The sequence below is a fragment of the Molossus molossus genome, unplaced genomic scaffold (genome assembly GCF_014108415.1).
Source record: "Molossus molossus isolate mMolMol1 unplaced genomic scaffold, mMolMol1.p scaffold_m16_p_22, whole genome shotgun sequence".
NCBI classification, from domain to species: domain Eukaryota; kingdom Metazoa; phylum Chordata; class Mammalia; order Chiroptera; family Molossidae; genus Molossus; species Molossus molossus.
The window spans coordinates 35,225,787-35,253,749 of NW_023425358.1; the positions used below are offsets into that span (position 1 = coordinate 35,225,787).

The window sequence follows — 27,963 nt, forward strand, 5'->3', positions numbered from 1 at the left end:
GGCACCTACCTTGGTTGCAGTTTGTCCCCGCCCTGTTGGGGTCATGTGGATGGCAACCACTCGATGTCTCTGATGTTTCTCTCTCTCTCTCCCCCCTCTCTCCCTCCTGCTCTAAAGTGCAAAAATGTCCTCCAGTGAGGATTAAAAACAAAAAAGCTTAGGTTTAACCCAGAATGCGGTCAATGGTGTCACACTCAAGTTGCAAGATTCTCATCGCTATTCAAGAGCCACATGGAGTCCAAACAATTTTTCTTTTTATCTGCGAGTCTTAGGTTAGAGCTGTCCACTGGGCTGGCCGGCAACTATCAACTCCCAGGGCTGTTGTCTGCTTCCATCCATCGATTCGTTGGAACGCCAGGTCCTGTCCGCATGCCCGGCATTAAACAGCAGCTAACCAAAACCGAGCGCCCAGCCCTGGCTAGTTTGGCTCAGCGGTTAGAGCATCGGCCTGTGGTCCGGAGAGACCCAGGTTCAGTTTGTCCCCGGCCCTGGTTGGTCGTGCGGGTGGCGACCACTCGATGTGTCCCTTTCACATTGATGTTTCTCTCTCTGTTCCTCTCTCTCCCTCCCGCAATATCTGAACAAAGAATGGAAAAATGTCCTCGGGTGAGGATGATAAAAAAACAAAAAACCAGCGCCCAGTTCCCTAGGGCAGAAGCAAATGGGTGAGCAATTCCAGTGCCATAGCCCGAGGGTGATGGGGGCAGAAACAGCCTTTCACTTGCTTCATTCATTAACCGGTTTCGAGGACTGGGAGGAACGGATCGGACACGCTCAGAAAAGCCATCGCGGTGCTCCAGGTCCGGATTGGGACGCACGAAACGTCGCGAGAGCGGTGCCCTCCCGCCGCACGTGGTGGGCTGGGAGCCAGCTTCCCGCGCGGCTGCCGAGATCTCGCGAGAGCGGGGGGCGGGTCCCTGGCGACGCCATAGGCCGGCGCGGCGCGCGCGGTCCGCCGGGCAGGCGGTTTGGGTGAGCGCGCTCGGGCGGGCCAGGGCGCGGGGCCCCGCGCCTCGGGGCTCGCCCCCCGCCCCCGCCGCTCCGGGCAGGCGCGCCTATGGCGTTTCTAAGGTGACGCCGCGCACAGCGACGTTTCTCCGGGGGCGGAGGAAACACCTATGAACCCCTCGGCGGTCTTCCTCGCCGGGCGCCAGGTGAGCGGCCCGCGGGCTCGCCTCGGCCGCCGGCGCCGCAGGGAAGCAGGCCCCGGGCCCGGCGTGCCTTTTGGCCGAACGTGGGTGGTTTTTAGGGCGCGATTTCTGCTTCGAATTTGACACTGCTCAGGTCGTCGAGGAAAAACGCGGCGCCCCATCCTGTGTCCTTATCTCAAAAGAAACCCGTTATCCAGCCCCGGCGCTGGGTCCAGGGAGGGACCAGGTGCTCACCGTCAATTTTCACAGTTTCTGTTGGTTTTTAGAGGGAGAAGAGGGAGAGAAACATCGACCGGCTGCCTCCCTCAAGACCCTCGAGCCCGGGCTGGCATGTGCCCTGCCCGGGAATCGAACCCGGCACCTTTGGGTGCAGAGACACCGCCCGGCCCACTGCGCCACACCAGCCGGCGCAGGGGCTCGCGTCCTAGTGGTCACGGTGGGCGCTTGTAGGCCACCTCGCTCCCTGTCCGTGATTTACTCCACTGGAACCTGCCAGGGCAGCACCCTTATGACTCCGTTTTACCAAAAGAAAAGAAAACAAAAAACCAAAAAAACAAAAACCGCCTTGAAAGTGAACTTGCTCAAGATGTGCATGAATCAGTATATGATGAGATGAACTTTTTCGCACACTAGGAGGTGTGCTCCCGGCCAGGGCCCGCCTTGCTGTGTCCGCAGACCCTTGGAGCTCGGCACATAGGTGCTGAACAAATGAGTGAATGAACGGATGGCGTCCCAAAGACCAGAATTCAACGCTTGTGATTTGGAATCAATCCCTTGGCTCCAAATTCCATTTGTGTGTGTGTGTGTTTAGTTACTAGTCACTGTAATTCATGCGTTGTTATTGTTTATTTACAAGTTGTAATTTTCAGAAAGCAGGAATGATGTACATGGGCCTCTGGTGAATTTTTCACTCCCGTCTTTAAGATAGAATTCTTTTTTTTTCTTTTTTTTTTCCTCCCCCAAATATTTTTCTTTATTGATCTTAGAGAAGAAGGGAGAGGGAGAGAGAGACAGAAACGTCAATGAGAGAGAACATCGATTGGCCGCCTCCTGCATGCCCTTCACTGGGGATGTGCTCTGACCGGGAATCGAACTGGCCACCTCTTGGTGCATGGGTCGACGCCCAGCCACTGAGCCACACCGGTCAGGCTAAGATAGAATTCTTAAAGTAACACGTTTAGTTTTTTATTTCATTGATGGGGACAGTACCATATTTCAAAGTGTAACTTACAGTCTTTTTTTTTTTTTTTATCCTCACCCGAGGATATTTTTCCATTTTTTGTACAGATAGAGTGGGAGGGAGAGAGAGGAAGGGAGAGAGAGAGAGAAACATCGACGTGAAGGGACACATCGAGTGGCTGCCACCCGCACGACCAACCAGGGCCGGGGACAAACTGCAACCGAAGTACATGCCCTTAGCGGGAACCGAACCCGGGTCTCTCCAGACCGCAGGCCGACGCTCTAACCGCTGAGCCAAACCGGCCAGGGCTACAGTCTTAATAATAGCTGATGTATGTTGAGTGCCTATGATGTGCCAAATGCTGTGAAGTGCTTTGGCGCGCTTTGCTTGGGTGATTCGCACACATAGCTCTGAGAAGTCCCGGTGCTGTTATTACCATTTTCCAGGGGAGGAAACGAAGGCTGACAGTCAAGGCCCAAGGTTATAGTCACCAAGTGGCTAATTGTGGATCCCCTCTTAGGTCAGACCGGCTTTCCTGCGCACTTTAAAATGATGTATGCTTAAAAGGGAATTACTGTAGCCCAGCCGGTGTGGCCCAGCAGTTGAGCGTCGACCCTGCACCAAGAGGTGGCCAGTTCGATTCCCGGTCAGGACACATGCAGGAGGCGGCCAGTCGATGTTCTCTTTCATTGGTGTTTCCATCTCTCTACTTCTCTCTTCCTCTCTAAAATCAATAAAGAAAAAAGAGTTGGAAAAAAAAAGGGGGGAAATTACTGTAGATGATTTTGGTAGGTATGAAAGTGGCATCATGGTTATGTAAAAATGTTCCTTTTTAGGGATTCATACTGAAGTATGTATGAGTGAAATGTATTTTTTATTAACAACAACAACAAAAATTTAATTGAAACAGATGTGGCAAAATCTTGATAATGGCAGGTCCTGGGTTCTGAGCATATGGGAGTTTGGGTGTTCTCTATCTTTGTGTATGTTTGAAATTTTTTCTTTACAAAATTTGTTTTTTAAAATAGGTACATTCATTGAGTTTGGACCAGTCCCAATATTAAATTGTTCTTGGTAGACTGACTGTAATTGACGTGTTTGATATTGTGAGAATTATTTACGTTTAACCAGTAATTATTTCATGTTTCCCCTTGATTGACTGCTCTGGAGAGGCTGGGACAAGGCGAAGGATAATGAATATTGTTGATTGGTACAAGGAGAGAGGGTTGGCAGCAAGGAAGAAAAATGCAGAGATGGGTTCATTTGTAATTAGCCAATGGAGGTTTTACAAGCGGCCCCACTTTCTGAGCGGTGTGTGGTATGACATGATAGAGGCAGCACACAGTAGGTGTGGACTTGTTTTTGATAACACGTTATAAACAGTGAATAAAACTTAATTAACATAACTGCCTTGAATTGGCAGCAAAAGAAGATATAATTATTTGGAAAATACGCTTTGGCTGATTTATGCTATTGATTAGTCTCATTTTGATGTGAAACCACTTTCTGTGATTAGAACATCGGGTCAGAAGTTGAGATTTCCATGATCGAGAAGCAGCGGAAGGAGCTGCAGCTGCTCATTGGAGAACTGAAAGACCGTGATAAAGAGCTCAATGAAATGGTCGCAGTCCATCAGAGACAGCTTCTGTCATGGGAAGAGGACCGGCAGAAAGTGCTGACTTTGGAAGAGCGTTGTAGCAAACTGGAAGGTCAGAAGCGCACCCAGCCACATGCGTTATGCACACTGAGGGCTCACAGGAATGATAGAGAAGGAATATCCCAGCACGGATCCTGCTGTCCTGGGTTTAGTGTCAGTGAAGCTGGGAAACTGAACATCCACAATCAAACACACAAACATAATGTGAATTTAAGTTGGACGGACTAAGTACTTAAATGTAGAAAGATGGCTGGGTCGAGCTCCAGTTAACGCGGAGTGTTAAGAGTGAATCGTTAGGAAGTTTTGTGTTTTTTTACTTTATTGATTGATTTGAGAGAGGGAGAAACATCGATTAGTTGTTCCACTTATTTATGTATTCTTTGGTTGATTCTTGTATGTGCCCTTTTCGGGGATCGAACCCTCAACCTTGGCGCACCAGGATGACACTGGAACCAAATGAGCACAATTACTTTTTAACCATGTGTTGGAAAATAATGCATTTTAAGCTTCAGATCTGGTCACAAAATAAGTTACCAATGAAATTTCCCTCAGGTGAACTACATAAAAGAACTGAGATAATCAGGTCACTCACAAAGAAGGTAAAAACGCTGGAATCGAATCAGATGGAATGCCAGACAGCCCTGCAGAAGACCCAGCTCCAGTTCCAGGAAATGGCTCAGAAGGCAACCCATGCCTCTCTCCTCTCTGAAGACCTTGAGGTTGGTTTTATTTTGTGATAAGCTTCACTAGCCCAAGTTCTGTGTGTTTTTGTTATTAAAGATTCGGGTTTAAATGTTTCCATTAAAAATGCATATGTGTGTATATCCATCATAGTCTTGTATTCATTGGACTGCTTCGTTAGCCGTGTGTCTTGGAGATGGAGCTTCATTTCAACCTTTTCTGGCGGGCCATTTGGTCTAGTAGCAACTATCATTTTATCAATGGTGGGTTATTTTAGAAAGCCTTTCTCAAAGTCTGAGGGCAGTATCACCAAGTTTTGGTCACTTGAAAGCATGTTCTCTAAAGAACTGTGTCTTATCTGACATGATAAACAGGTATCTGCCCCATGGTAGTGGTGTTTTGGGAATGAAATCTGTACAACTGATTTTTCAGTTTTCAGTTGTAACTGGTCAGTCATCAGATATTTTTTGAGCTTGTGCTTTATGGGAGGCACGGAGAGAAAGCCGTTGTTTTGTTCCATCCTTCACACTCTTCCTGTTTCATGGTGATACTCAGTATAGATATTGATAATACAGCGAGTCTTAATGGTTCATAATAATGCTGTAGCTTTTATTTTATGCCTTTTTCCTTTTATTTTTTCAGATTAGTAGAGAGTTTCTAGCTATAAACTAAGTCAAACCTATTCTAGAATCAATTGATATGTTCAATTAAAAAGTAGAAGTATTTCAGTCAGCTTGGGCTGCTGTCAGAAATGCCACGGACAGGGCGGCTTGCTTAAGTCCTGAAGCTCGGGGGCGAGACGACCCCAGAGCGGGGCCAACAGCGTCAGTTTCTGCGAGCGCCCTCTTGGCTTGTAGACAGCCGCCTTCTTGCTGTTTTGGGAACAGAGTTAGCAAGCTCTCTGGAATCTTTTTTTATAAGGATACGAATCCCATCATGGGTTCCACTCTCAAGACCTCTAATTATAATTCTCTCTCAAAGGCCCCTCTTTAAATACCCCCACATTGGAGGTTAGGGCTTATGCATTGTGGGGGCTGCAGTTCATTCCATAGCAGGAAGATTTTCTTAAATTACTAGACTATATTTTAGAGCAGCTTTAGGTTCACAGCAGAGTGGACCATGCAGAGAGTTCTCATTCACCTTCCCCCACCCTCCTCCAGTGTGGACATTCTTGCCACAGTAGTGCATTTGTTACAGTCAGTCTACATGGACACATCGTTATCACCCAAAGTCCATAGTTTACATTAGGCTTTTTCTTGGTGTCATATGTCCTGTGGGTTTTGACAGATGTGTAGTGACATATGTCCAGCATTAATGGAACAGAAAAGTTTTACCCCTGAGCGTCCTCTGTGCTCCATCCCTCCCTCCCACAGCCCCTGGCAACCCCTGGCCACCACTGATCTTCTCACCAGCTCCGTGGTTTTGCCTTTTCCAGAATGTTACACAGTGGAATACATGGCGAGATTGGTGGCCTCTTCACACTGGCGTCTTTCCCCAGCAACATGCATTTAAGTTTCCGCCACGGAGATATCTTTCCTAAAGCCCAGTTATTCCCTTTTTCTAACCAAAAAATACATCATGTACACAGTAGTTACATCAGATATAGTTTTGTGGTTTTAAAAAAATTTGGTGATGCCCTGGCCAGTTTGGCTCAGTGGTTGGACCAGAGAGTCCCGGGTTTGGTTCCCGCTAGGGGCACGTACCCCAAAAAAAAAAAAAAAAAAATTCTGGTGAGTGGCACTACCCAGTATGAAGCTCCTTCAACACAGAGTTAAAAAAAGATCCACAGAAGTTCACTACTACTTTATTTTAGCAAAGGGAATCTCAGTTTTCTTTTGTTCATTCATTATCTTCTTTCTTGCCAACTTAGAATTATACATAAAAGACATTAGGAAGTAGACATGTTTATAAATACAACCAACATAATTTAGTAGAGCAAGCACTAGTATTGAGAGAATGCTAGAGGTAAGAGAGAAATGGGTATTTGTGTTCCTTTTGATGACTGCTTACTAAGCCCACTTTGTTACTAAACAAAAAGTTAAAGAAACAGGGAAGCAGAAGAATGAGCCCAGAGTGTGGCTGCTGAGAGTAATGAACACTCTTAAATGACGTGTGCGTGAGTATTTCTGTGTTGTTCCCTTCAGGCCAGAAACGAGAATCTCAGCAACACCTTAGTGGAGCTTTCTGCTCAAGTAGGACAATTACAAGCTCGAGAACAGGCTCTCACTACAATGATAAAACTAAAGGTAATTCAAAGTAATCCTGCCTCCATTTGCCATGGCACGTGGTAGTTTATGGAGTATAATCACATGCGTTATCTTATTAAATTTCATAGCTGTGCAGACAGACACAGCTGCCGGCGGTGCGCTCTTTTAAATTCTTAGTTTCGGGGTGAGAGAAAAATAGGAGTTCCATCACTAGTTGTGTAACCGTGGGCAGGTTACTGTTGACTCATCAGTCACATGGGGATAAATATAGGACCTACCTGGAGAGTTACAGTGCAAGTGAAACGAGGTAGCACGTGAAAAGTGCTTCCACCCAAACCTGGCACACAGTGACATCTTTTTTTTTTTTATCCTCTCCCGAGGACATTTTTTTTTTTTTTTTTTTGCATTTATCTTGAGATGGAGCGGGAGGGAGAGAGGAAGGAAGAGAGAGAGAAACATCGACATGAGAGAGACACATCGAGTGGCTGCCACCCACATGACCCCAACCGGGACCAAACTGCAACCAAGGTACGTGCTCTTAGCAGGAACCAAACCCAGGATTCTCTGGTCTGCGGGCCGACACTCTAACTGCTGAGCCACACCGGCCAGGGCCACAGTGACGTCTTAAGAAATGTAATCTGGCCTAGCTGGTGTGGCTTAGTGGGTTGAGAGGTCCTGGTTTGGTTTCAGGCTTGATCTCCAGTGGGGGGATGTGCAGGAAGCAGCCAGCTGATGTATCTCTCATACATCAATGTTTCTCTCTTTCTCTTCCTCTCTCTAAAAAATCAATAAAATATATTTTTAAGAAACAAAAGATGGGGGTTGAGGGGAGCGGGATGGGGAGGAGGGTGTCTAGGAGGGACAAAGGAGAAACATCTGTAACAAAAGTAAATTAATAAAAATTGGTGGGGGAGGCCCTGGCCGGTTTGGCTCAGTGGTTAGAGCGTTGGCCTATGGACCAGAGAGTTCCGGGTTTGGTTCCCACTAAGGGCACGTACCTCGGTTGCAGTTTGTCCCTGGCCCTGGTTGGTAGTGCGGGTGGCAGCCACTCGATGTGTCCCTTTCACGTCGATGTCTCTCTCTCTCTCTCTCTCTCTTTCTTTCTCCGTCCCTCCCTCCCTCCCTCCCTCCCTCCTGCTCTATCTGAACAAAAAATGGGAAAATGTCCTCGGGTGAGGATAAAAAAGTAAAAAAAAAAAAAAAAATTGGTGAGGGGAGACTAAACATGGGAAAATTAAGAAATAAAAAACAAAAAGAAACGTAATATTTTTGTATTGATTAGTTGGAATTTAAAAATCTTCCAGAACATTTTTCAAATTTGCTTTTTAGGACAAAGATATCATTGAGGCAGTCAGTCACATTGCAGACTGCTCGGGTAAATTTAAGTTGTTGGAGCACGCCTTGCGCGATGCCAAGATGGTGGAGACTTGTATTGTGAAAGAAAAGCAAGACTATAAGCAGAAACTGAAGGCCCTTAAGGTTGAAGTCAATAAACTAAAAGGTAAGGAAGGGACATAAATGTAAGAGTTTTATCCTGGGACTGTGTGTCTTTTTTATTTTTTTATTTTATTTGGGATTATATGTCTTCAGGTTATGATTAGGTGGAGGTGTGTTGCTGGCTCTAGGTCTGACCATGAAATGTTCATTTCGTGGGTGTGGAATTATGCTGCACTTCTGTGTTACACGGTAGATGACAGAGTTGGGGAAACCGCACAGTCATGGTGTTTGTTCAGTACCCTGCCTTGGCTGCACCGGCCAGCGAGGCTGATTCCTGCTCTGGCACAACCGACGACACTGTGTCGGGCACGTGGCCGTGAGCCTGCGGTTCACTCGTGAGTCTGGAGGCTCGCGAGAATTGGCCACGCTGCTCACGCGGGGTGTTCTGCTCCCTGTGCCTCATCTCACCAGTGGGCACGTCTTTCTGCGGTGAGGGCAGAAGCGTAGAGGAAGCAGAAACGCGAGGACCTGACACACCACCACTTCCTCCTCATTCTTTTGCTCAAAGCAAATCACGTGGGGAAACCCTCTGCCTCTTCGTGGGAGGGGTTGCAGGGATCTGTGGGAGGAACACGGGGAGCAGCGAGGAATTGCCACCAACGACTTGCTCTACCAGAGTGGCTTTTGGTGCTTGTTTTATTTTTATACATCCCTTTGCATTCTCCTTTTCTATTTTCGTTCTCAGTAGCTCCGTGATTCATTTCCTTCTGAATAATATTACTTGAAGTTTTATAATGAAATGAAGGTCTGTATACTACATAGGTTAGTGCTACGTACTTGGATGTGGACATAGGTGATAGAGTCGAAATTTAAATTTGTCAACAGAGGCTGTGCGCGTAGACTTTCCCCTGGCCTTTCCCCACTGGGGGCAGAGAGGCTGGCTTCCACTGTGGAACAAGCGCCCTTAGGACGGTGGGATCTCCTTCCTCTGTCCTGCTGGAGTGTCTGATGAGGCAGTGAGTTGCTGCTGAACCTGTGTGTGTGGTGGCTGACTTAACCTAGAAGACTCAGTCTTGTTCTTACGATGATGCTCTGACTTGTGGCAGATCGTAGGTTTTGTCTCCATTCATGGCTTCAGCTATAACCCTAACCATACAATAAGCCCCTTGACATCAGGGACGGATGTGACTTCTTTTTTGGATCTGTACCTCCTGAGGTACATTGTAGGCATTTGATAAATATTAATTATTATTATTTTTATTTTTATTGATTTTTAGAGAGGAAGGGAGAGAGAGAGAGAGAAACATCAATGTGAGAGAGAAACATCGATTGGCTGCCTCCTGCACACCCCCTACTGGGGATCAAGCCCACAACCTGGGCATGTGCCTTGACCGGAAATTGAACCAGGACCTGTCAGTCCATGGGATGACGCTCAATCCATTGGGCCACACTGGCTGAGTGATAAAGATTGACTGAATGCTATGTATACCTAGGCAAGATATTCAAGTAAAAAGTCTACTTTATTATTATTATTATTTTTTTAATCCTCACCCGAGGACATTTTTCCATTTTTTGTTCAGGTAGAGTGGGAGGGAGAGAGAGGAACAGAGAGAGAGAGGGAAACATTGATGTGAAAGGAACACATCGAGTGGCTGCCACCCGCACGACCGACCAGGGCCGGGGACAGACTGCAACCGAGGTACGTGCCCTTAGCGGGAACGGAACCCGGGTCTCTCAGGACCGCAGGCCGATGCTCTAACCGCTGAGCAAAACTGGCCAGGGCTACTTTATTATTATTAATGCCTTATTTTATAAATTGACTATTTATTATAACTTTTTTTTTTTTTTAAAGAAGAACAGGGCAATGGAAAGTGGACTAGAGAGCGGGGGAAGTAGACCCAGTTTAGGTGGACTGGGGAGGCATCTTTCTCTAAACTGGACCGCAGACCAGTGCTCTAACCGCTGAGCAAAACTGCCAGGCGTCTTTCAAGACTTGGATGATGGGAAGAGACCTGGGCCAGGAACCTTCCAGGCTGAAGAAATAGCAAATGCAAAAGTCTTTGAGGGCTTTGAGGTTGGACCACATTCAAGGAACAGAGCGAAAGAAGGGGGAGAGAGACAGGCAGGAGGGCCAGGAGGGCTTACGGTTACGAGTCTGGATTTCATCCTAAGTGTGGTAGGAGGGCTTTTAACAGAGAGGTGACGTGGACAGTCTTATTTTGGAAAGATTGCCCTGATTGGGCCGTGGATGATAGGTAAGGTTGGAGCAGGAAGACCGGTCAGGTGAGAGAGAGAGCAAGGCCTTGGCCAGGGTCATTGTAGAGATGCAGTGAGCCACTGGACATGGGACAGGACTTCTGTCAGAACGGGGTGCTGAGGACATGAGAGGTGGTCGTGATGTGTGTATATTCTAGGAACTAGTGTTTATTTGAGAACTTCTTTTTTTCTCCTATCTGTGAAGAGGATCTAAATGAAAAGACAACAGAGAACAATGAGCAACGAGAAGAGATCATTCGCCTCAAGCAGGAGAAGAGTTGCCTGCACGATGAGTTGGTTTTTACTGGTAAAATAATTGGTTTAAGTGACTGGATAGGTACATATTTGTATCCTGAACTTCCTGTGATACTACTATGGCAGGCTAAAGGAATATTACCTCTCTCAAAATATTTTTTTAGTTTCTTTTAAACACCCTTAGATGGATGGGGAGGGACCAGGCAGGGAATTTTAAAGCTGTTACCATGGCCCTGGCCAATTTGGCTCAGCAGTTAGAGCGTTGGACCAGAGTCACAGGTTTGATTCCAGTCAAGGGCATGTACCTCAGTTGCAGTTTGTCCCTTGCCCTAGTTGGGGTCGTGTGGTAGGCAACCAGTCAATGTGACTCTATCACATTGATGTTTCTCTCTGTTTCTCTCCCTCCTTTCCACTTTATCTGAAGATAAATGGAAAAAATAGCCTTGGGTAAGGATTAAAAAAAAAACTGTTACCATGCCTCCCAGTTAACTGTTTCCTCTTCTGTAAAATGAGCTACCCCCTACCCTGGCTGGTTTGGCTCAGTGGTTAGAGCGTCGGCCTGCGGACCAGAGCGTCCTGGGTTCAGTTCCTGCTAAGGGCATGTACCTCAGTTGCAGTTTGTCCCTGGCCCCAGTTGGGGTTGTGTGGGTGGCAGCCACTCGATGTCTCTCTCTCGTGTCAATGTTTCTCTCTCTTTCTTCCCCCCTCTCTTTCTCCTGCTCTATCTGAAGGTAAATGCAAAAATGTCCTCTGGTGAGGATAAAAAAAAATTTTAAATGAGCTACCCCCTTCAAGCTTGAGCCCATGACTATACTTCTCAAAAAAAAAAAAAAAAAAATTAAGAAAGAATCTTATGAACCGAAGAAGGAAAATTGTTTCTGCTTTTGCAAATACTATATAAAAGTTAGCAATTCACCATTTTTCCAGGTTTGTAATTACCTGTAATTATTATGGTTGGAAAAATATTCATGTGTTTTGTTATATCAGTATGATACTAAAATAATAATGTTGGGGGTATATTTTTCTTGATTTAAAAGCAAGTTTATCAGTAAGGTTTAACTTTGGCCCCCTTCTGATAAAATTCCTATTTTCCACCCCCTATATTCTCCCACACTTTATCCCTTCCCTGTCTACCCCAGTATCTCAGTTTTCACTAGTGAAAATCTCTCTTTTCTCTTCTCCCAATTGAGAATCACTAATACATAGATCTTATTTCCATCCTGCCAGCCAAGAGGATTTTATAAGGCTTTCATTTTGGTAGAGGGGATTAGGAAAATCATAGACTTGGAGGTAAAATTCCAAATAGAAATTAAATTAACATTTTTTTGGCCTACTCACACCTACCCTCAGTGCCCTGCCTTCTAGGAAGAGAATGCATTTCTATAAAGTTAAGAGGGCAAAATGCAGTATTTTATTTAAAATTTTTCAAATAAGATTGAATTCTTCATTTGAATCTCATGTGGAAAATATGGCTTTCTACCACCAGAGGTCACTATTTCCACTATTTTCTCAAAGTAATATCTTATGTTGCTAAAGATATAGATAAATAGGTAGATAAAATACATGTTTATATTAGTAGCTTCAGAGCTGAATTCAGACAGTCTTTGGGTCAGCGTTTGTGTGCCAGGCGCTCTATTTGCTAAGAAGTTTGTGAGCCCAGAGAACTGAGGGCCATGGAAAGGCTGTGAGTGAAATGCCAGGGGAGGTCAGGGGAGGAGAACATTTACAGGGTGTTCTAAGTGTCTTTTCTTTTTGACTCACCAATTTTTACTCTTACATCCAGTTATGATTTACTCAATAAAATATATGGAATTTGTTAGAAACTCATTTTGTGAAAGAATTTTGTTTGTTTTTTTGCATTTATCTTCAGATAGAGCGGGAGGGAGAGAGGGAGAAAGAGAAACATCGATATGAGAGAGACACATCGACTGGCTGCTACCCACACGACCCCAACCAGGGCCAGGAACAAACTGCAACCGAGGTACGTGCCCTTAGCAGGAACCGAACCAGGGTCTCTCTGGTTCGTGGGCCAACACTCTAACCGCTGAGCCACACCGGCCAGGGCTGTGGAAGAATTTTTAAAGTTATTTGCTAGGCTGATTTAAACATCTTTTCTACTCATCCCATTGTCTCAAAATAATTTTTGGACACGAAGAGGTTTGTGTTGATGTGGCTGATGAAAAGCATTTTAATATTTTTTTCTTCAATAGTAGAGAGAGAGAAAAGGAAAGATGAGATGCTTGATATTGCGAAGTCGAAACAAGAACGTACAAATGCAGAACTGCATAGTCTGAGACAGGTATGTCCCAGGTGCACTGCTGCTACTGCTGGGGGGAACGTTTATAAACAAACACCACGTTAGGAAAAGTGTAGTCTGTTGATCTTATTTATGGTGCTTTTTGGAATCCCAGTTACATTAGATGTCTGTCATGTTTAATATAGCAGATAGGGTCTTGTTCATGGTAATTAAAGGTTAGGAGACTTTTTTTACTAACAAATCTCAGTGCTAACAGGAAAAAACGAAAGCAAAACAATTTTTTTTTTAAAATCTTGACCTGAGGATATTTTTTCTGTTGATTTTTAGAGTTGGGAGGAAGAGAGAGGAAAAAAACATCAATGTGTGCGAGATACATCAATTGGTTGCCTCCCACACGCACCCCAGCCGGGGCTGAGGATTGAACCTGCAACCCAGGTACATGCCTTAGACTGGGATCAAACCCAAGACCCTTTGGTGTGAGGGCCAGTGGTCCAATCACTGAGCCACATTGGCCAGGGTGGAAAAAAATAAAAGCAAAAAAAATTTGTTTTTTTTTATCCTCACCCGAGGACATTTTTCCATTTTTTGTTCAGATAGAGCGGGAGGGAGGGAGAGGAAGAGAGAGAGAAACATCGATGTGAAGGGACACATAGAGTGGCTGCCACCCGCACGACTAACCAGGGCCGGGGACAAACTGCAACCGAGGTACGTGCCCTTAGTGGGAACCGAACCCGGGTCTCTCTGTACCGCCAACGCTCCAACCGCTGAGCCAAACCGGCCAGGGCAAAGCAAAAATTTTTAACATTTCTCTAGTCATCTGATGTTTTAGCAGTTGAAAGTACCCAGTTGTTGCCTTGGTTTGGTTCTGTTGTTACACTTTATAATGACTTATCAATATCTATGGCAGGTTTATGTAAAACAACAGAGTGATCTGCAGTTTCTTAATTTCAACGTGGAAAATTCTCAGGAGTTAATACAGATCTATAACTCCAAGACGGAGGAGTCCAAGGCCCTGGAGTGCAGGTAACCCCAGGGAGACGCTGTGCGTGTGACCTGGTAGTCTCTCCGTCATTCAGCCATGCTTGTGGAGTGCTGCCGTGGTCCAGCACCTGCTCTCCCCTTTGTGGAGCGTGACTTACGTGAGCTAACAGTGACCATCTTAACCCTGGGTGTGGTGAGACCTGAGCTTAGAATTTAAGGCATGACTCTAATTGAGCCACTTCATAAAAAAAAATTCTTTAAGCATTATTTGTGTGTCTGTTGCGTAGAAGGCTTTGAGTTAAAGTAGGAACTACAGGAATGAGTTGTTTGTTCATTCAGCGCTCACAGTACAGTAGGCACTGGGCTAGGAATAGGGCAGATGCCGATACACAGCACACGGTGCTCGGCTAAAGAAGTGAAGCAGAGCGTGGTGAACCCAGCTTCCATGGGGGCTCAGCCAGCTGAGGGCGAGCACTGCTCTTCCCTTGGTTTTCCTGTTTCCTTGTCAACGGACAGAGACACCATCGTCCCTTACTGCAACAAGCAGTGTGGGAGTTAAATGAGTCTCTGTAAAATTAAAGTAGAAACACATGAGATGCAGTTTAACTTAACAGGCATGTAACTGTCCCAGTTAACTTCAGTCTACTTTGCCAAGGAATCATGGAAGGAACTGGGCTCATGGACGTGCCCCACAGCTGCCTGTGGCCACCAAGGCTTCCTGGGTTGACGGCAGCTCCCTTGCCCACTAGGTAGCAGTTGCAGGAGTGGGCTGCAGGGGCTCAGCTCGGTGGAGACTGCGACGGGGAGTCTGCACTTTTCTCCTGAGGCCCCGGCAGGGGTTCCCACGCAGGGCTTGGAAGCCCAGCTGCGGCCGCTGCTAACCAAGCAGCACAGAGCTCCCTTGCGGGCAAGACCCTGACATACTGGCTCTTTTTCCTTTGCTGATGAAAGAAATGTCCAAACCTGTAGAGAATTTTTATGAGTTTATTTGAGCCAAACTGATGGCATTTGCCAGGAGCAAGATCTCAAATGCTCCTAAGAATGGCAGTTTTGCAACTTATTTTACACTTTAGAATCAAAAAAGAAGACGTAAGGCAGGCGTATGAAACCCACTGCTGGTAGATCAGGGAGGCAGGAGAAAGCAAAGCAGAGCACTTTCTGGGGTTGGATAAAAAGTAAAGCAGAGAGACTTCTTTTGCATTGGTGGGTACAGGATAGTTAATAATGAGCATTTACAGCATAGTGAGGACGTGGACCAAGATAACAGGGAGGGGTGCTGGGGTCTGGTGCTGGTGGGTGTGTCTTCGAGGGGTAGGAAAAGAAAATGACTCAGACACATCAAAGGTATGTTATCCTGGACGCATAAGAGCAGTGGACAAGGCTCACTTAAGCTAGAATTGGGCCTGGGACCTGACTACCCCCTGTGGCCTGCCCAGTAAGGAATTTGAGCAGATTATCCTGTGTGGTTACTTTTGGTCACTGAGCTTGGCAGGCCTGCCATGTGGCCCTGCGAGCTTGGCAGGCTTATGACTTGGCCTGTTCTTCATTCTCATCTTGTACTTCATTGCCACTGGGAGGTGCCCAGGCTAGGTGGTTGAGGGGACTCTTTAGGAGCATAAAATGGCTTATGCCATCCTAGGAGGGGTTGAGTTTTCCCAGGGATCAGATCAGAATACCTGGATTCCTATGACATGGAAAACTTTAAAAGACAACGTAGTCAAAGGTCAGTCACATGTATAGAGTATTGTTGCTTTTTATTTCATACAAGTGTCATTAGTACTTAAAGATCAGCTTTCACTGTGTAGCTCCATAAGTCTCCAGCAGGTCAGTGGGATGGTCATGTGTACAGAATGGTAAACACGTTTGCACTTTCCCCTTTATCTCCATACCTTGACTCTCCACCACCTTTTGGTCCTGGCTTTAACTGTGTTTACTGTGAAACTGATAGAATTCTGAAGGGACTATCAGACCAATCAGCAGGTAATTACAGAACACTTACTATCCGTTAGCGTCTGACCTGGGTGCTGGGAGGATTCAACAGTGGGCTCATATAAAAGTGTCCATTGAAAAGACGGGGTAGATGAATATAGTTACTGAGTAATAGTTTTAATAGGAAGTTTGCTGTGTGATTAATCAGATACTCTACACAGCCAGGTAACCTGTGACTTAGTAAGCACAGTGGCAGTTGGGATGGGAAGGAGGAGGGGGCTCGGTGGTCAGAGAGATTTCCTCGGGGCGCCGCTGAATTTGGGCTCTGAAGAATGAATAAATATTCTTCCTTGTATTTAATTTCAGAAAAATGGGCCTTATTAGGATTTAGTTCAACTAATGAGGTTTGGGTTAAATGTTGAAAGTGACAGTATCGAGTGTATCTTATAACTTCCGTTTTTTGTGATGCCACCATAGCAGAGACATGTGTTTATCTGACCTTGAAAATAACCACCCAAAAGTCGATATTAAGAGGGAGAAAAATCAGAAGTCACTGGTTAAGGACCAAAAATTTGAGACCACGTTGTTTCAGCAAAATAGGTCAGACAAGAGCTCTTGTGATGTGTGCAAAGAGAAGAAGCTGCAGGTTAATACCTCGTTGGGGGAAAAAAGTGTAATTGCTATCTCATCTCTGTTTGCCAAAGACTTAATGGAGAAACAAAAACCTTGGTCTCTGGGAGGGAAACTCCAGATTGAACCTGAAAACAAAAGTACATTGTGCAACATCCATGCAAAATCCCCAAAAAGTAATGGAATTGGAAATCAGATCGAAGAGAAACAGCTCTTGGACACATCAGCTTCATCTGATGAAAGGTCGTGGCATGATGTCAGCGTGTACCTGGGCCTGGCCGACTGTTCTGGTTCCAAACAACCAGAAAAGCTGGATGCTCAATGCCAAGACCCCAAGGAAAGATCAGGAGTCTTGTGTTGCCATGAAAATGCAGCCTGTCTGGGTGAGAATGACACGTGTAGGTTCAGGTGCTGCCACCCGAGTGATTTCATCGTCGAGGCGCCAGGCCAGATGTCCGATGCTGAGTGGATGAGCATTTTCAAGCCCTCAAAGCTGCAGAGGATCGTCCGCCACAAGTCTGTGTGCACGTGTGCGGAGAGCGCCAGTGGGACGAGATACAAGGCCGCGAGGTTAGTGGCTGTGCCGTGGGGAGTCCCCGGGAGTCCAGGCAGAGCAGTGGCCACGTGGTGCTTGCAGACAAGTAGTGTTCGAGACAACCTGCGTCCTCAGCATCGCAGCTGAGGCTGTTCGGTTCTGATGCGCGGAGACGAGTAGACTGCGGTGAAGTCTGTGCGGAGGACAGCCTCTGAGGCAAAGGTTTTGCTTAGAACAAACCCGGTTGTCATGAGCTGGGCAAATATGTTTTATTTAAAAGCAAACAGGTGAGTCACTTTGCGCTGCTCGGGGGCAGGCCTCACCCAGGATGGTTTGCATTGGTGAGTGGTGTCTGTGTGCGCCTGAAAGCATTCCCTGGACCCCAGACCACGCCCCTCTCCAGGTCACCCCCACACTTACACATCCTACTGCTTCTGCCTGTGTTCACTGTTCATTTCTCAGACATTCTTACTCTTTAAAATCACGCAAGAGAAAGAATACTTGTATTTAACAGCTGGAGACACTGTTTAAGAGAGGAAAATGGGTTGGTTATTAGCGTGCTGCTTTATTCAGGCCCACCGGGTCCTCACAGTGGCTGAACTTTGTGTTGAGGGGCCCTACGATAATGTCGGCTATTGTCGAACAGAACCTACCTATTCAGTCTTAAATCACAGGAAACATGAAGTCTCTATTGAGGGCCTTGTGGTAAATCATCACTTTGACTTTGTGGGACTTTATGACTAAATTTGTTTCTAGTATTTCCATTATTTGGATTGTCCTTTGGCTCTTTTAGAAGCCTGCCTGAGCCCTGGCCGGTTTGGCTCAGCGGTTGAGCGTCGACCTGCAGACCAGAGAGTCCTGGGTTTGGTTCCCGCTAGGGGCATGTACCACAAAAAAAGAGAAAAAAAAGAAGCCTGCCCGAGTCACTTAAAAATCATACACGTAGTTATTCCATCAGTTTCAAAATTTTTAAAAATGGGTTGTCACAGTAAGTTCTGTGTATTCAGACCTGGTGTCTGAGACCCCCAGATCGGCCTGGCTGTGGGCAGGGCACCAGGGCACCGACTGCGCTGCGGACGAGCACCCATAGGTGGAAGGAGAAGCCGGGTCACATCGTTGTAAAGCGTAGTGGACATATGTTAACCTTCATGTATGAGAGAAGTCCAGGTTTCAGTTCAGTTTTCTTTCAAGACCGTCTTGACCTCCCTGGCTTGAAGTAATCAGAGTGACTTCTTGTTGGGCCAGCAGGCACACATGCCAGGCCTCGCATGACAGGTACCGATCAAGTAGAAGAGATATTTCTGTTTTCCTTAGATTGTGAGAACCTGTGTACCTACTCTGTTATCTCCCTGGTGTTCACATATGTACACCATTCCGTTTGGCCAGTAGAGGTTACCTGTGGGGGAGAAGCCCTGGCTGTGTGCTCCCACCTGGTTACAGGTTACGTGGGGGGAGGGGCCGCTGCCTCCCGTCTGTTCCAGAACAGCTTTTGTTATTAATGCTGATAATACACCCAGAAGCTTTGCTACATGTGTGTGTTTACTGATTTGGAGAAACTGTGGAATTTCTGAGCCCCAGCAATGCATTCTACTTTCACAAAAGGACTTTTAAATACCATTAAGAGAAATCCGTCTCACAAACCAAAAAACTAAAATGTTTACAAATTATACCATGTTAATTTTTTTTGCTCCCTTTTGGTTGATCCTGTCTCTGAGCTGCCTTTTCTTTTCTTTTTTTTCTCATCTGAGGACAGTTTTGAATTTATCTTCAGATAGAGCAGGAGGTAGAGAGGGAGGAAAAGAGAGAAAGATTAACGTGAGAGGGACACATCGACTGCTTGCCATCCACACAACCCCAACCAGGGCCGGGACAAACTGCAACCCAGGTATGTGCCCTTAGCGGGAACCGAACCTGGGTTTCTCTGGTCTGCGGGCCGACATTCTAACCACCTGAGCCAAACCAGCCAGGGCATTCTCTATTCTATAGTTACCCTTTAAGAATTTTGTTTTGGCCCTGACTGGTTTGGCTCAGTGGTTAGAACATCAGCCCATGGTCCAGAGAGACCTGGGTTTCGTTCCCACTAAGGGCACATACCTTGGTTGCAGTTTGTCCCTGGCCTCTGTGCATGTGGGTGGCAACCAGTCGATGTGTCTCTCTCACATCGATGTTTTTCTCTCTCTCTCTTCCTTCCTCTTTCCCTCCCGCTCTATCTGAAGATAGATGCAAAAATCTCCTTGGGAGAGGATAAAAAAAAAAAGGGATTTTGTTTTCATTCTTATTGCAAAAAGTGTGCGTTAATCTATAATATTCTACTCAAATGTTCTATTCGGATATATAATGTTTTACTCAAACTCGAGCTTCTCTGTTAAAAAAAAAGAAACACCTTTCTGTCTGTCCCGTTGAGAAGCTTCTAGCTGCAGAGGATCGGTGGTGCACATTGGGTACGGTTCTAAGATGCCTGTTTCTGTTTGGTTTCGGTCTTCCAGCGAGCTCATTGCCGTCCAGCGCTCCCACTGTCTGAGTTCTGCAGTGAGAGAGGATGAGAAGGGGGCAGAGGCAGAATCCTCTTCCGAGCAAAAGAATTCATCCAAGATTTTGTTCATGAACCAAGAGTTAGCATTGCCCAATGAGAAGGTTTGTATTTCACTTAGAAATACCTAGCTGATTCCTGTGAGACGTCTCACGTACTTTTAATTCTCTATAGCACTGTAGGTGGCTTGCGTAGTTTTGGTCATGCTTCAAGTTTATTTACGTTATAGGACTTTGTGATATAAATATCTTGTAGGTTAGCTTTAGGCAGGATGTCCCTCTGGCTCTCCAGGTGATTGATGTATCGATTTTTTTTTTTTTTTTAATCCTCACCCGAGGACATTTTTTCCATTTTTTGTTCAGATAGAGTGGGAGGGAGAGAGAGAGAGAGAAACATCGACGTGAAAGGGACACACTGCAACCGAGGTACGTGCCCTTAGCGGGAGCCAAACCTGGGTCTCTCTGGACCGCAGGCCGATGCTCTAACTGCTGAGCCAAACTGGCCAGGGCTCGATTTTTAATTAATAATTATTAAACATACAAAAATGAAGACTGACAAGCAGTAGTTACCTGCGTTTAGACTTGATGTGTTTCCATTCTGCCCTGTTTGCTGTATTTCTCTTCTAAAGAGAGAGTTACAAGTAAGGTGTGATCCCACGTTCTCCCTGTCCTCCCCACCACTGTTTGAAGTTGTTTTTATTCTTTTATTACATAAAAGTGTAACTTAAACACTACCTAATATTGTTTTGTGTGTGTTTAAAGTGTGCCTAAATGGGCCCTGGCCGGTTTGGCTCAGCGGTTAGAGCGTTGGCCAGAGAGACCCGGGTTCGGTTCCCGCTACGGCACATGCCCTATCGCATCATGTTTCTCTCTCTCTTCCTCCTGCTCTCCTTCCAGCTCGATCGCAAGATAAATGCAAAAAAAAAAAAAAATTGTCCGGGTGAGGATAAAAAAATGAAGTGTACCTGAATGGGAAAATAATGTCTCTATCCTTTTGCGGTGCGACTTTCCCAGCTTTGCCAGTGTTCTGTGACATTTATCCAGGCGGACACGTGTGGACCCAGTGTTTTCGTGTTGCTTGTTAACTGTGTGTAGTCTGTTGATCCAACAGACCAGTTTGTCTGTCTGTGGCCCTGCTGGTGGCCAGCGGGGTAGTTTCTGCCTCGTTTCTCCCAAGGGTGATCCAGTGTCGTCCTCACGAGCGAGGGCTCCATTCGAGCGCACTCAGCAAAGGGAAGTTCTGGTCAACTTAATCACTTTGGGGTCACCTTGGGAGGGTATCTGGCTTTGAAATCAGACTGATTTGCCAAGGGTGTATATTCATTTGTACTGATCTGGGTTCAGATCTCCGTTTTTGCTTTGTCCTACCTCAGTGACCTGCACACTGTTGTGTAATTGTTCGAGCTTCCGTTCCCCACTGCAGACGTGCAGAGAGCATGGCAGCTGCTCGGTCCTGGCCCCAGTGGGTGTTTGGTGAGATTCGTTCTCTCTCTTTCAATCCTCACCCAAGGATGTTTTTTCATTGATTTTTTTTAGAAGGAGGGGGAGAGAGAGAGAGATAAACTTCGATGTGAGAGAAACACATCGATTGGCTGCCTCCCACACAACCCCAACAGGGCTGAGGAATAAACCTGCAAACCAGGTACATGCCCTTGACTGGAATCGAACCCAAGACCCTTTGGCCCACGGGCCGACACTCTAACCACTGAGCCAAACCAGACAGGGCAGTGTACACTTCGTTAGCAAGTGACCATTCTAAGTTTGCCTAGAATCTGGAGCAGCAGGGACTTTCATTCACTGACGGTAGGAGTGTAGATGGTTCAGCCACTTTGGAAAACACTTTGGTCGTTTCTTGAAAAGTTAGGGCCCTGACCAGTGGTTAGAGCTTCGGCGTGCAGTCCAGAGACACCAGGGTTTGGTTCCTGCTAAGGGCACGTACCTCGGTTGCAGTTTGTCCCCTGCCCCGGTTGGGGTTGTGGGGAAGGCAACCACTCAATGTGTCCCTTGCACGTCAATATTTCTCTCTCTCTTCTTCTTTCCTTCCCACTCTATTTGAACAAAAATGGAAAAATGTCTTCAGGTAAGGATAAAAATAAAAGTTAGGCACGCACCTGCCATAGGACCCAACTGTTCACCCCTAGAGAAGTGGAAAAGTGTCCACACAGACTTGTACGTGAACATTCAAGCAGCTTCGTTTATAACAGCTAAAAACTGGGAACAACCCAAATACACATCAGTAGGCAAATAAACTGTGGTCTGTTTATATAGTTAAGTACTTAGCAATAAGAAGAAATGACTACACACACCCAGCATGAGTGAATCTCAGGATAACCGTACTGAATGAAAGAAGCCAGCCAGCCCTGGCCAGTTTGGCTCAGTGGTTAGAGCGTCGGCCTGCGGTCCTGAGAGACCCGGGTTCGGCTCCCGCTAAGGGCACGTACCTCGGGTGCAGTGTGTCCCCGGCCCTGGTTGGTCATGCGGGTGGCAGCCACTCGATGTGTTCCTTTCATGTCGATGTTTCTCTCTCTCTCTCTCTGTTCCTCTCTCTCCCTCCCGCTCTACCTGAGCAAAAAATGGAAAAATGTCCTCGGGTGAGGATTAAAAAAAAAAAAAAAAAAGATTAAAGCTGAAATCAATGTGATAAAAAAAAAAAAAAAAGAAGCCAGCCAAACGTATACTGTGTGTGTTCCTGTAAAATTCTAGAAAACGCTAACTGATCCCTGGTGAGGGGAGCAGGTCAGCATTCGTCAGGCGGGTGGAGGGGCTTTCAGGGGCAGCAGTTCCCAGGGCACAGGTGTGAGGACCCACTCCCTGTCCACGTGGGGACGTGTCGTGGGTGTGCACGTGTCAGCTCATCAGGCCACGCACTGAGTACACAGCTAATTGTCTGTCGGGTCTACCTCAAATATGAGGAGAGGTATTGGCTATTACCTTTTTAGCTCCCGAGAGACCCGTTTTCGATGTCCGCACCTGTTTTTCCGAGGCACGTGTGACACTGCTGCCTGCGCTGCCTGTGCACGTGTGTGCGGTCGGTGTGTAGTCGTTAGCAGGTGTTTATCGAACAGCCGCCAGACCCAGGTCAGCAGTGACCATTGTTCATGGGGAATTAGAAATTGACTTTTCTGCCCTGGCCGGTTTGGCTCAGCGGTTAGAGCGTCGGCCTGCGGTCCGGAGAGACCGGGTTCGGTTCCCGCTAAGGGCACGTACTTGGGTTGCAGTTTGTCCCCGGCCCTGGTTGGTCATGCGGGTGTCAGCCACTCGATGTGTCCCTTCACATCGATGTTTCTGTCTCTCTCTCCCTTCCTCTCTCTCCCTCCCACTCTATCTGAACAAAAAATGGAAAAATATCCTCGGGTGAGGATAAAAAAAAAAAAAAAAAGGAGAAATTGATTTTTCTTAATGAAAAAAGTAGTCTCAATGCTTTTGAGAGGAGTTGGCATGCTAAAAATTCAGATCCAAGGCTGAAAGTTAAACAAGAACAAACCAAGAGACATTTTCACATATTTTAAAAAGCTAACAAGCCTTTAATGTTCAAGTTGCATTTTGTAAGTATCCTGGCATTCTAACCATAGCTTTGGTGAATCAGAAGAGCAAAACAGCACCTGGGATTCTTTTATCACATGGATGTTCCTTAATTAGTTGTCGTAAGGTCTGCTTAAATCAAATTATTTAGCTAAGTAAGTTCTAAGAAAGACATAGAATTTGGTTATTCTAGTACTTAATGTCCTGTTTTGATATGTAATAACCTAAATTCAAGTGGTATTAACAAGTAATTAACATATGTTTGTTACATCGTACTTGTAAACATAAACATTTGAAAATACTCCTTGATTTCCTAGCTGCTTAAATTGTTTTATCTTCGCAGGATGATTTTTCTCCCACGAGTAAGCTTCAGCGTTTGCTGGCAGAGTCTCGCCAGATGGTCACCGATCTGGAGCTGAGCACCCTGCTGCCCATCAGCTCTGAGAGTGTCTGCAGCACTGGCCACAAGGTACCGCTTCCTCCTCTTCGGCTGGTGCAGTGTCTGCGCTCGCACTGAACGCTTGTGTGCACGTAGCTGGTCGGGCAGTGAGCGGAAGCTCCCTGTGTCTCTGGGGGAGAGGGCCGCACACTGTGTGCGCGTGCGTGCGTGTGTGTGTGCGTGTGTGTGCGAGAGAGTATGCTTGTTCTGAGGAAGAAAAAGTCATACTCAAATGTCACTGCACCCAAAATTCCTCTTTCTAATTACCTGGGCATAGGAATGTAGATTCTTGGGGATTAAAAAAACATTTTATTATAGAAAGTTTCAAATACACATGGAGGTAGAGCGAAGACCGCAGTCAGACCTTCTGTAGCTGTTGGCTTCGGGCCACTGGTCCTGCCTCCCGCTGGGCACCGGTGTTCTGGGAGCTGTGTGCCGTTGCACTCAGAAGTCCCTCGGGGCGGACCTCTAACCCAGGCCCCTGCCGGAGCAAGCACAGCATCGTCACTCCCAGCCAGGCTCTAACTCTCGAGTACCGCCCGTGACTAGGCCTGTTAAGGTTTCCCCAGTTATCTCGAAAGTGTCTTTTTACTCTTAGTTCTGATCACTGTCCAGCGAGGGTTCATTCTTTGCATTTGGATTTGTCCCTCATGGTCTCTCTTGACCACGAACCGTTTCTTCTCCCTCCCCTTCCTCCTCTTTCTTCTTTTGCTTCCTTCTCTTCCTCCGTTTAGTGGGAGAAGCATTTATTTGTGGGAAAAACACTGGGTTAACCGTCCTGTAGAATTTCCCACATGCTGGATCTTGCTGACTCCTCTTGCGATTTTAGGACATTTTCATCTCCCCAAAAGAAACTTTGTCGCCCCCCCGCCATGAGCAGTCCCTCCCCATTCCCCTCTCCCCAGCCCTAGCCACCACTGATCTACTTCTGCTTCTGGGTTTGTTGGGCAGAGATGTGGAGATTTTTAATCAGTTTGTTGAATAGAATTCAGGGAATCCATAAATTCTTATGGGACTAAAAATCACACCAAGTTCATGTTTATTAATCTCTAATTGAAAATGAGCATTTCATTTCATTACAAATATAGGAAATAAGCCATAGTGGTACATAATACCTGTGACTTGCTCACTAGTAGTGATCACAGTTATTGTGATATATTAAAATGTCATTTCTACCCTGGCTGGTCTGGGTCAGTGGTTAGAGCGTCAGCCCGAGGACCGAAAAGTCGTGGGTTCAGTTCCTGTGAAGGGCACACCTCAGTTGCGGTTTGTCCCTGGGCAGGTCGTGCAGGAGACAACCCGTCGATGTGGCTCTATCACACTGATGTCTCTCTGTCTGTCTCCCTCCCTCTCTATCTTATGATAAATAGAAAAATATCCTTGGGTAAGGAATTAAAAAAAAAAAGTCATTTCTACTAGCACTACCTCAGAATTGCAGACTATCAGTCCTGTGTGAATAAAGAAGAGTCTCTGTTATTATATCACAACCCTAGTTACTGGTTTGGCACCACAGCTACTTCTGCTGAAATACAGCATATACCCAGGTCCCTAAAACTCACCACACTGTCACACAGTAGAGCCACACGCTCACAGGGGAGATGCCATAACTTAACCCAAGCACTTTTTCAGGCATACATTTATATATTTTTTGTCCTGTATTGATTTAGAGGGAGAGGAAGGAAGAGGGAGAAAAAGAAAGAAACATCGATGAGAGAGAACATCGCTTGGCCGCCTCCTGCATGCCCCCCACTCAGGACTTGGCCCACAACCTGGGCTTGTGTCCTGACCAGGAATCGAACCGGCGACCTCTTGGTGCATGGGTGACGCTCAGCCACTGAGCCACACTGGCTGGGCAGGGATACATTTTTTTAAAAGGATCAAAATGGCAGGACACTTTCCTTCATGATAAGAGGTTAAGAAATATGGGCCCTGGCCGGTGTTGCTAAGTGGTTAGAGCGTCGGCCCGTGGACCAGAGAGACCCGGGTTCGGTGTCCGCTAGGGGCACGTACCTCGGTAGCAGTTTGTCCACGGCCTCGGTTGGGGTCGTGTGGGTGGCAGCCACTCAATGTGTCTCTCTCACGTTGATGTTTCTCTCTCTCTCTTCTCCCCTCTCTCCTTCCCACTCTGTCTAAAGATAAATGCAGAAATGTCCTCGGGTGAGGATAAAAAAAAAGAAATATGGAAATACTTCAGTAAACATGGCACTTCACCTTGAAAATGGCCTGAAGAGGTTACAGCTTGTGGTTGACTGTGAAGTGGGAGAAGGATACAATGGAAAGGGGTAGAGGTAGCAGCAGGTGTGGGTGGGTGTGGCTGCTGAGCACTGGGGCAGCCCGTGTGAATGCATGCGCGTGTGCATCACATGGCTCAGTCCAGTTGCGTACATTTCACCTAGGTTTTCTCAGGGACAGTTACACGTAAACAGATGCAAACTTCACACTCTGGTCAAGTTGTTCCCTAATATAACAGACGTGTTGGAACAAATCCACGTTTTCCAAACAGGTGTTGTAGTAGAACTGCTGTGTTTCCAAGTAATCTGGCTGACAGACTCCTCCTCCTCCTGGCCCCAGGCCGTGTTTGTGGATATATCTGCATGAGAGCACATGATCGGCTCCTGATAGCTGACTCCACGCCTCCCTGCTCATCCCTGACCCCCTAAGGAGTCCCCCTTGCTCAGCATGGCACCCCCAGATGTAGCACCCCCAGTATCTGCTACAGAGGGTGCTCAGTAAATACCCTGAATGGAACTGGCAGGAAAAGTGAAGGAAAAAGGCAAAACAATGACCTCAGGTATAGACTGAAAAGTCACTGAAACTGCTGGAGGTTGGTGAAAACTTAGCTCAAGAGAATTTTTAAGCCCTGGCTGGTTTAGCTCAGCGGTTAGAGTGTCAGCCTGCGGTCCAGAGAGACCCAGGTTCGGCTCCCGCTAAGGGCACGTATCTCGGGTGCAGTTTGTCCCCGGCCCCAGTTGGGTTGTGCGGGTGGCAACCAGTTGATGTGTCTCTCTTACATCGATGTTTCTCTCTCTCCCTCTTCCTCCCCCTCCCTCTCTGTCTGAAGATAAATAGAAAAATGTCCTCGGGTGAGGATAAAAAAAAAATTTTTTTTTGAGCTAGAAAGACCCAGAAGAGAGATCTCAGCCTTTTATCTTACAGGTGAGGAAAAATGATTAAACCTCTTGCTAGTTGGGAAATATCCTGGCTCTGGATGTAATTTGTTTTCCAGTGGATTAAGTGACTCTGGAGATGTTGGGAAAACAATGAACAAAAATTCACTTGGCAGTGAACTTTACAAACTCCTCCCTCTGGTCTTTTTTTTTTTTTAAATCCTCACCTGAGGACACTTTTTCCATTTATCTTCAGATAGAGTGGGAGGGGGAGAGAGAGAGAGAAAAAAGAAACATCGATTGAGAAAAAACACATTGGTTGCCTCCTGCACAACCTGACCAGGGCGGGGGATGAACCGCAACCGAGGTAAGAGGTACCTGCCCTTGACTAGCATCAAACCCACGACTCATTGGTCCATGGGCCGACACTCTAACCACTGTGCCAAACCAGCCAGGGCTGGTCTTTTTATTTTTATTTTTAGAAAGAGGAAGGGAGGATGCAGGAAAAAACATCTTTTTGTTGTTCTACTTACTGATGTATTCTTCGGTTGATTCTTATATGTGCCTTGACTGGGGATTGAACCTGCAACCTCGGCGTGTTGGAACAAGGCTCTTACCAACTGAGCTACCCAGCCAGGGCCCCTCTGGTCATTTTCGCAATAAGGAAGCAGGGGAAAGTTCTGAGCAGCCTGTCTGCTTCGCAGGTTTTGCCCTCTGTTGCTGGAGACAAAGGTCTTATTTCAAAGACCTTCTCTGAAGCAGGCACTCCCATAGTTGCTGGGCAGGGCAGAGTGTTCTGTCTTTCTGGCAGGAACCTGGCTGTTTCCTAACGGTTGCTGCAGAGCGGAGCCTTTGGGGACCCTCTCCTAGAGACACATCTGCATGTGTGCCAAATAAGTCTCATAGCACTGCTTTGTGCAGCAACAGGGAGACAGCCCAGGGGTCCAGCAGAAGGAGCCCAGTGAATAGCCACGGTCTGTCCACATGCTGGAGTACTGCCCAGCTGGGAAACAGAGCGGGGAAGACCTCGGGTGTGGAGGTATACTATGAAGTATACTTCCAAGGTATACTATGAAGTGAAATAAGCAAGATACTGAAAGGGTCACATAGTATTCTCCACGTGTGTGAAAGGGGATGGGCCCTGGCCGGTTTGGCTCAGCCGTTAGAGCGTTGGCCTGCGGTCCGGAGAGACCCAGGTTCGGTTCCCGCT

The 27,963-nt window shown here is 46.6% G+C and overlaps 1 protein-coding gene across 1 annotated transcript in view; it reads left to right on the top strand.

Moving 5' to 3' along the window:
• Positions 1 to 1,040: 1,040 nt before the first annotated feature.
• CCDC62 (coiled-coil domain containing 62) overlaps positions 1,041 to 27,963 on the top strand; it is a 30,188-nt gene continuing 3,265 nt past the window's right edge. The window contains exons 1-11 of the mRNA XM_036277258.1: positions 1,041 to 1,154; positions 3,848 to 4,040; positions 4,541 to 4,707; positions 6,814 to 6,915; positions 8,206 to 8,377; positions 10,775 to 10,876; positions 13,035 to 13,123; positions 13,989 to 14,104; positions 16,469 to 17,191; positions 19,643 to 19,790; positions 23,551 to 23,676. Coding sequence (XP_036133151.1) covers positions 1,119 to 1,154; positions 3,848 to 4,040; positions 4,541 to 4,707; positions 6,814 to 6,915; positions 8,206 to 8,377; positions 10,775 to 10,876; positions 13,035 to 13,123; positions 13,989 to 14,104; positions 16,469 to 17,191; positions 19,643 to 19,790; positions 23,551 to 23,676 — 1,974 coding nt within the window. The 5' untranslated portion in view covers positions 1,041 to 1,118. The remainder of the gene's footprint in view (positions 1,155 to 3,847; positions 4,041 to 4,540; positions 4,708 to 6,813; positions 6,916 to 8,205; positions 8,378 to 10,774; positions 10,877 to 13,034; positions 13,124 to 13,988; positions 14,105 to 16,468; positions 17,192 to 19,642; positions 19,791 to 23,550; positions 23,677 to 27,963) is intronic.